Genomic DNA, 9,096 nt, shown 5'->3' on the forward strand with positions numbered 1-9,096 from the left:
AATTCATTCACCACTTCCCATCGGCAGGCAGGCGTTCAGCCATTTCCAGGAAAGCAGGGCTCCATCACATCTAACGGTGACTTGGGAAGACAAATGCCATCACCCCGAACGTCCCTCTTCCTTCTTCTTCCCCCAGCTTTATATACTGAGCATGATCTCATATGGTACAGAATATCCCTTTGGTCGGTTGGGGTCAGCTATCCCAGCTATGTCGCCTCCCAGCTTCTTGTGCACCTCCAGCCTACTCGCTGTTGGGGTGTTGTGAGAAGCAGAAAAGGCCTTGACTCTGTGTAAGCACTGCTCAGCAATGATGAAAACAGACCTGTGTGATCAACACTGTTTTCAGCACAAATCCAAAATATAGCTCCATGCTAGGTACTATGAAGAAAATTAACTCTATCCCAGCCAAAACCAGCACACCCCGTAAGGAGCTCAGAGGTGAGGTAACTTTGCACCTATAAATGTCAGACACCAGCTGGAGGAACAGTGTTAGAGGAGGCTTGGAAGCAAAGCTGTCTTTGTCCTGGAAGACGAGGTTGTGATATGACAACTGAATACAGCACTTCGCTGGTGGCTGGTCCCAGGGAAATGGTGCTGGAGCCCCGGTAGTCCTGCTGTGGCAGGGGCAAAAATGGCTGCTCTGAGCAGGGTGGGGGCAGGGTCAGAACGAGATGCCCTGAGCAGGATAGGGACAAAAGTAAATGCCCCAAGTGGGGCAGGAGCAAAGCTAGCCACCCCAATTTGGGCAGGGGCATAAAGAGTCACCTGAGCAGGGCAGGAGTAAATCCAGGTACCCTGTGTGGACAATAGGCAAAATGAGCCTCCCCAAGCAAGAGACGGGATAAACCAGCCATCCTGAGAGGGACATGATGAAAAAAAGCCATCTGAGCAAGGCTGTGGCCAAACTGGATGCCCCGAGCAGAGAATAAAAAGAAGAAAGCCTCCCCAAGTGCAGCAGGAGCCAAACAAACTGTCTTGAGCTCAGCCAGAGTAAAACTAACTGCCCCAAGCAGGACTGGGGAAAAGCAGATGACCCAGGCAGGGCAAGGGCCAAACTGGACAGTTCAAGTGGCGCAGGAATAACAACCAGCTGCTAGTCAGGGCAGGAGCATATTCACTGCCCTCCGAGTGTGTCAAGGGGTTAAACCAGATGCTAAAAAGCCACCCACAAATGATTTTTGGAGCTCCAGAGCGAGAGAGCAGCTGGGTGGGGGCCTGGCAGCCAGCCAGGGTCAACTCAGCGCAGTTGCTGAAGGTGTTGCTTTGGTAGCGCTAGTTCAGAGTCAGCCTATGGCTGTATCTTGGGGGGCAGATACAATTCAGTGGAAATGAACCTATAAGAAACCAGGTGCTTTGCTACACGAGTGTCACAGACACAGACCTGTACCTGGGAAGAGTGGAAAAGAAACCCTCAGCAACCCGAATGTGCCAGCCAAAGCTGTTGACAGGCACACAGCCTGGGCAGGTTTTGCCCTGGGCAGGTTTTGATTCATCTGGCTGGTGCGATTCCAGGAAGAGGTGGGAGCTCTGCCGGCAGATGAACAGCCTTTCGCCAGCAGCGTGTGGGGAAGTGCAGTGGCTGCTGGTGTGTGGGAGATGACTGGGCTGTGTCAGCCGCGTATCCTTGAGGGGACACGTCCCCATGCGGGCCCGTATCACAAAGGGGTAGTGATGCGGCACCCGCCCAGTGCTTGTGACCTCACCTGGCTGGGCTTGGGATCCTGAAAAGTGGGCCAGCGAAAGCTAGTTGGGCTGAGCTGGCCTTCAGGATAACTCAGCTCCTTCCTTTGCTACTTGCGTGGTTACTTTCTTCCAAGCATTTATGGTTTACTGCCCACTTCTCAACTTCCATCCTCTTTCAAAGGTAATTGTGATTTGTCTTTCAGGACAGATCATAGAGTAGGTAGATACGGGATAAAAGTATATGGGCTGGTCTATACCTTCTGAGCTCTAGGCTGAGCTATGACACCTTTATAGGCTGGCCAGAGATGGGCTATGGGCAGAGTTCCTATTTGCTAATTCTTATTCCTTTGCCATATCCTAGGATAGGTAAGCATAGGGGGTGGCAGTGTAGTCTGAGGTGTTGGGCTCAGCCTAGAATGACAAGCCCACCCTGACGGATGCGGTAGGAAGGGAGACAGAAAAGGAGCATGGCAAAGGCAGCCGTTAAAGCAGCGGCTGAAAGCTGGTCACTCCTGCATACAAGGTGGGAAAGTGTGGGCTGGAGAGTCAGAGGGCTCTGCCGCTAATGCTGGCAACAGGTAAGCAGCAGGTCCTCTTCAGAGAAGGTAACACGCAATGCAGTCTTTCAAAAGGGCCTTGGTAACTGCTGTGAACTGGGGCCCCAAGACAGTGATGGTAAGGTCGTCAGCCTGCAGCTCTGCAGCAGTTCCAAGCACCACTGAAACACTTTTGACGGCGGATGCTGTTCTGTGGGTTGCGCTTGGGTTTTTTTTAATCATTTTTTTGAGCTACAAGTATTTCTTTGCAATCAGGTGACGGGAATGGCACTGATCTTTTCTTTCTGCAGTGCGTTCTGACATCCTTTGTCATCCAGAGCTTTCCCTTCTATTTCTGCGAGGAGCAATGGCCGCAATGGGGAATGACTCCTGTGAGTAATGGCTTCACCAGCAGGCTTGGACTTTGTGAATCCCCAAAGGCAACAGGCGTAGCTGGTGCTCCATCCCTGACTGTTGATGTGCTGACAATCTAGAGTGAATTCGGGGCGTTTCCTGATAGCAGCCAGACTTACCCAGGTGTTTTCAGTTAGACACAGGAAAACGCTTTTTGTCACTCCTCTGCCCCCCAAAGTACAAGACTTTGAAAGATGACATTGCTCATGGAAAGATCTGACATCAGTAGGGTTACCTTCTGTGCTAGATACTTGCTTGTGTTTGTCAAGGTACAATCAGGAAAAGGAAAGACTTGACCTGATAATCCAATTCAAGACTCTAGAGGGAAAGGAAGGTAACCTGAGGCACAGAAATCAGAGTGTGGGTTTGTTGGACTTTCGGCAAAGTAAACAGGGGAAGAGACTGTTTTCCAAAACCGTTTCTTGACCAGAAATTGTCAATGGCAGTGTTAGGCTTCCCCCAATGGTTCTGTGTTGAAGGTTAGAGCTGGTTGTCCTGGGTGCTCCTGTAAAGAACTTCGCTTTTAAATATGCTTTCATGCAACACTATTGTCTCATCTCTTTTCAAATGTCATTTCCCTGCAGTCATTGCGGAGGGAATGGCTCCGCCACAAAGGATCCTCTTTCCCCCGGAGAAGATTTGCATGGAGTGGCAGCAAAGACAGAGAGCTGGAGCGGGACTCCACAACCTGGGCAATACGTGCTACCTCAACTCCGTCCTGCAATGCCTGACGTACACACCCCCTCTGGCCAACTACCTGCTCTCTCGTGAGCACAGCCGGTCGTGTGAGTACTTTTATGAACACCTCCTTGTAAATCTGTTGGGCATCTCCTAAGGATTCCCAGAATCTGGAACGTGATTTAGGAGCAAAGCAGCCCTTCTTTGTCAACCTCCCGAGTTGGTGTTCCTCCAACACTCAAGCCTAGAAACCTCTTGTCATATCTAGGTGTGTTCATCTTCAGAAAGGCACCTCTTTCTTGCCCCGGGTCTCGGTTCCCTATTCCTGTGTCGTGGTTTAACCCCAGCCAGCAACTAAACCCCAACGCAGCCACTCGCTCACCCCCCACCTCCAGTAGGATGGGGGAGAGAATCGGGAGGGCACAAGTAGGAAAACTCACCAGTTGAGAAAAAACCAATTTAATAATGGAAATTAAACAAAGTAGAACAGTAATAATAACAATGATAGCAACAACAATAGCAGAATATACAAAGCAGGTGATGCACAATGCAACTGCTCACCACCCGCAGACCGCGTGTCATGAAAGGGGAGAGCCTCCCCCCTCTCCCCCCTCAGTTTTTATACTAAGCGTGACATCACACAGTATAAAATACCCCATTGGCCAGCTGGGTCAACCACTCCGGCTATGCTTTCCCCCCCAGCTTCGCCTGCACTTGGCAGAGCATGGGAGGCCGAAAAGTTCCCGGTGCAAGCACCACCCAGCACCAACCAAAGCATCAATGGGCCATCAACGTTCCTCTCATACCAAACCCAAAACACAGCACCCCCCCCAGCTACTGGGAAAAAAGTTAACTCTGTCTCAGCCTGAACCACTACATCCTGCAAGTTAAACTCTCTTTGCTTATTGCACAGAAAACTTCTGTCAGTTTAGCATCCTTCTGAAGAAAGTTTTCTATGCACTAAAATGTCCTGGGCTTGTTGGGACATTGGCACCTTGGGAGAAGAGGAGTGGAGACTGTTCTTATAACTTCAAGGTCTCCATTAGGTTTTCCCATCGCTATGCATATTTTGCTAACCTGAGAAGCTTGCTTCCCTCCCTCTTCAGGTCACCAGCCAGGCTTCTGCATGATGTGCAGAATGGAAGCGCACGTTAACAACGTCTTGCATTCCTCAGCCAGTGCCATCCAGCCTTGGGCTGTCGTCAATGTCCTCACAAGTAAGTCATTTCAGGTGCTTTGACATGTTTTCTTCCATTCTTGTAGGAGAGAACTACTAACTTGTTCTTTCTTAGGAATAGGACAACGTTTTGTACTTGGCAGGCCGGGAGACGCCCGCGAGTTCTTACACTGTACTGTCAATGCCATGCAGAGAGCTTGTCTGAGTGGAAGTGGCGAGTAAGCACAAGCAAATTATCTTTTCAGTGTTCCCAGGCCCTTTGGGATGTACTCCCATTAAGGAAAAACTATGCCCAGGGTTTTCAGACAAAGCAAAACTCTTGGAGGAGATAACTCTGCCTCACCATTTATTTCCAGCTTGGACATCTCTTCTCAAGCAACTACCATTGTCCATCAAGTATTTGGGGGCTTTCTGAGATCCAGAGGTACTTCTCCACAACTATTGCTCTCCTTGGAATTGCCTGTGCCCTTCTGTCTGCCTGTGATAAACAGCTGTTCGTGTGACTGGTGTAGTATGACAAGCATAAACTGGCACAGTCGACTTCCCCTATCACTGAGCATTTCGATTTGCCTTCCAGTCACGTGCTTGAGCTGCAAAGCAGTTTCCGATTCCTACGGGGCCTTCCTGGATATTCCTTTGGATATAAAAGTAAGAGGTTTTGTAATTGTGCTTCAGGACATCCTCCTGTAGCTTTCCAGAATCAACACAGTTGGCTTAAAAATTGTATACTGTGAAAACAAGAGAGCTTGGTGGTGGGTGGGAAGTGGAATGGATGGTGTCCTTCAGGGGAGGCCTGGCAGTGGTCTCCCTCTCGGTGCTGGATTTAAGCTGGACAAGCACGCATTATCCTCTCTGCACCCTCTTCCCTTTGCCCTCCCTCAATACCCATCTAGCTCCTAGGCTGATGCATTGTATTGTTTTCATTATGGATGACCATGCACACTATCGGTAGCTGAACTGAGCAGTGCCACAGAGAGGTCGCTCTTGACAGGCCCGGGAATCCCTGGGAATTGAGGGAAATGTTCAGCGTAATATTCTTTTTCTGCCTCCTTCTGGACACTGTAGGTTCCCAGTGGGTCTCCTCAGCATCAGCTACCTGGGTTTTTGCATAAACTCCTAGTAAGTGTTTGGGTGAGGGCATTTCTCCGAACTCAGTGCTCTCCCTTTTTCACACCTCCAGGCAGCCCCATCTGTCACCGCAGCTCTGGAGGACTTTGTGAAACTGGAGCAGCTGGATGGCGAAAACTGCTTTAAATGTAGCCAGTAAGATGATTACTAAAGATGTATTAATACTAGATCCTGCATGAAGGTGCTGCATGTCATTGAGCATAAGTTAGCTTTTCCCATAGGTTTAATGCACAATAATGAGATGCAGCTTTTTTTAATATGGCCTTATTGTACTGAATAGCCTTAAAATAGCGAAAGGATGCATGAGACATGAAAGCTTGTTTGGCATTCTAGGGGAGGAAAAGGGTGTATTTAAGGGTGCATTTAAGGGTGCATTTGGCCCTGTGCTTGGTTTCAAGGTGTGACAAGATGGTTGCTGCCTCCAAGAGGTTTACAATCCATCGTGTGCCCAAGGTTCTCACGGTGTGTCTGAAAAGGGTTGATCAGCAAGGCGGGAAGATCAGCAAGGTGTGTATGCAATTGGAGTGCAACTTTCTCTTCCTGGAGCAGATTTCCCAAAGCAGTGCGCTCTTTCACAAGTTGTTCATGTTGGGTTTTTTGTGTTCCCTTCTGGGGAGAGGAGAGTTCCCATGGGAAGACAAGCATGTACTCTGCTCTTGCAGAGCTGCTTTGGCCACGAACAGTTTCCTGCCACCCAAACCATTACATGTTGCTTTAGGGAAAAGCAAGTGTTCATGATCCCCAGAGATGTATTTATACACCTCTAGCCTTTAGTCTTGGAAGGTTATTTCATGTAGTATTTCAGGATTGTTTCTGAGCCCTCTTGATCTCTCTGTAGCTTGTGGAATATCCCGCATACTTGGATCTTCGCCCATACACATCTCAGACAGCTGGAGAACCGCTCCTCTACTCCTTATATGCTGTCCTGGTGCATAGTGGTGACAGCTGTCATGAAGGACACTATTTCTGCTACACAAAGGTAAAAAGCAACTTCCTTCCTTACAAGGGAAAAATGTGTGCTTGGGAAGACAAACTTCCATGGCAGTGTTGCTGCTAGCCAAGGCTCTTGGTGAGAAGGTCTCCTTACCGGCTGCATTTGATTTGTTTTCGTGTACTCTTGGTTCTGTAGTTTTCTGCCTGTTTTTGTGGAGAAACCATGCAGTTCATCTCCAGATATTGATGCCTTTCTTTGCAGGCCAGCAATGGATTGTGGTATGAGATGAACGATACATCTGTGGTTCTTCATGACATCGACACAGTTCTCAGGCAGCAAGCTTATCTACTGTTCTATCAGGTAATAACAAGTAATAAAATGTGTTTAGAATAGGTTTCCTTTCATGGTTTTGATATTTTTCTTTTCAGCCTCCAGAGTGTTTCCCTTTCCATCACAGGAGACAATTACTCCCTGTATCACTCAGTTCCCTCGAATCTGAACTACCCCATGTCAATTCTGATCTTTCCCTGCTTGGCTTTAGGCTGCTGCCCTGGTGTAAACTGCTAGTTGTCTACTTCTGCTCTCTGAAGCTGGCTAATGTAGAGAAGAGTACTTCAAGGGCCTACACGAAAGATGGGGAGGGACTCTTTATCAGGGAGTGTAGTGATAGGACAAGGGGTAACAGGTTTAAACTGAAGGAGCGAAGATGTAGATTAGAAGAAATTCTTTACAGTGAGGGTGGTGAGGCACTGGAAGAGGTTGTCCAGAGAAGCTGTGGATGCCCCCTCCCTGGACGTGTTCAAGGCCAGGTTGGATGGGGCTTTGAGCAACCTGATCTAGTGGAAGGTATCCCTGCCCGTGGCAGGGGAGATGGAATTAGATGATTCCTTCCAATCCAAACCATTCTATGATTCTATGATCCTATGAAATAGAGGCTGTAGGGGGTATAAAGACGAGGTCTTGCTCCGAAAGGGGCAGACCTGGTGGGAAGACCCTGATCGAATTTCCCATTTGTAGTCTTGGTTACACTGTCTCTCTGTTGTAGAAACCGCTCCAAGAAAATGACTAAACCCCAGAGAAGGCTTCAAGAACAGCCCTAAACAGAGATCACTCTTTATTTATCCAGGTGCTCTGATTTGAAAATCAGAGAAAGGGTTTCTTCCTCACCAGCACCATCATATGCCCGTTCCTTCCTCAGTCAGTGGGGGACCAGCAGCAAACCGGTGGGTTCTTTGGGACCACAGGGACTGCCTCGTAGGAATAAGGTAACTCTGGGGGGTGGGTCAGGGCACCAGATGGACAGTGGCTTTCTTTCTGGAATCTTGGTATTGCTCTCTTTTCCCTCCCACACTGCAGCTTGCTTCACAGCTACAACGCTGCTCCCTCTCAAAGCATCCCACCTAGATCCATCCCATTTGTCCACCTTTGGCCCTTCTGCCTTCGCAGCCCTCTGGGAGAGCCTTTGGGAGGCCATTAGCTGTCCCCTCACAGAGCTTCTGGGGATTCCCCACTGTTCTGGTCCTTTCAGGAGGAAAGGGCAGGACCCTTTCACAGCTCTCTTTGCAGGACGTGGCGGTGGGCATGGAGGACTCTCCAGAGGACAGCAGCTACTCTGCAACAGCCAGCACAAGCCAGCTAACCTGTGCAGGTGCATGGGAGGCATCTGCAGGCTGGCCATGCCCCATCTGGCCAGGCAGGCTCAGCATCACCTCCTACGTGGGTTTCTGCTCACATCGCTTCTTCTGCAGCTGCATAAAGCTGGTGCCCAGTCTGCTGTCAACCATTTGACCATGTGCTGCACACTGTGCGAGAAGACAGCAACCAAGAGGAGCACAGATTCAGCCCTTCCTCCCACTGCCAGAGGAACAATGCCAGGGAGAGGGCCCAGAGCGGATCCCTGCAGTGGGACAATGATCTCCGCAGCTGGTTTGTGGACACACGGACTACGACTACTCAGCAGGGAGGAGGAGAACTGGTCCTCCAAGTCATGACCGCGCTTCCAGGGATGACACAGCTCCAGAGCCCTCCAACAGCAGCTCTCAGTCGGTTCCCACACCCAGGGCTGCTCAGGAGCAAACTCAGCTGAGGCAGATGGAGCAGAGCAGATTCCCACAGCAAGGCTATGATCTCCGCAGTCGGTTTGTGGGCACCATGGACTATGAGCCCTAAGCAGGGAGGAGGAGGAGAGTTTCAGCAGCCCAGAAATGCATGTCAGGCAAACTCTCAGGGTGCTGCAGTGGTGACAGGGGCAGACTGCGACCCTGGATGAGGGAGGAGCACAGCATCTGACTCCTGCAATGCTGGAGAGGAGCAGGAGGGGGAGGAAGAATCCAGGAAGCAGCAAAACTACTCCCAGCAGGGACCAAGCTGCACAAAGGGCACCAGCAGCCCACCCTGTCCCTCGTCCCATTACTGCCTCTGGCCAGGAAGAGCTCAGACTGATCTTCCAGAGAGTTAGACAGCTCTGCCAGCTGGCCCGCCTGCCCACAGGTCTCTCCAGGAAGAGCTTTAATCCATGTTCAGTTTTTGGGATCACCTTGCAAAAG

At 49.9% G+C, this 9,096-nt stretch overlaps 1 protein-coding gene across 1 annotated transcript; it reads left to right on the top strand.

The window, feature by feature from the left end:
* Window positions 1–2,595: 2,595 nt before the first annotated feature.
* On the top strand, window positions 2,596–8,719 carry LOC142077245 (ubiquitin carboxyl-terminal hydrolase 42-like). Its single transcript, XM_075139371.1, has 9 exons — window positions 2,596–2,611; window positions 3,218–3,418; window positions 4,418–4,528; window positions 4,604–4,706; window positions 4,845–4,912; window positions 5,066–5,136; window positions 6,455–6,595; window positions 6,812–6,910; window positions 8,474–8,719. The coding sequence occupies exons 1-9, from the start codon at window positions 2,596–2,598 to the stop codon at window positions 8,717–8,719; spliced, it is 1,056 nt and encodes a 351-aa protein (XP_074995472.1).
* Window positions 8,720–9,096: the final 377 nt, after the last annotated feature.

The sequence above is a fragment of the Calonectris borealis genome, unplaced genomic scaffold, assembly GCF_964195595.1.
Source record: "Calonectris borealis unplaced genomic scaffold, bCalBor7.hap1.2 HAP1_SCAFFOLD_183, whole genome shotgun sequence".
Taxonomy (NCBI): Eukaryota; Metazoa; Chordata; class Aves; order Procellariiformes; family Procellariidae; genus Calonectris; species Calonectris borealis.

Coding starts and splice junctions, on each gene's coding strand:
- LOC142077245 (XM_075139371.1), top strand. Junction 5,137..6,454: donor ATATTCCTTTGGATATAAAA/GTAAGAGGTTTT, acceptor ATCTCTCTGTAG/CTTGTGGAATATCCCGCATA. Junction 6,596..6,811: donor ACTATTTCTGCTACACAAAG/GTAAAAAGCAAC, acceptor CTTTCTTTGCAG/GCCAGCAATGGATTGTGGTA.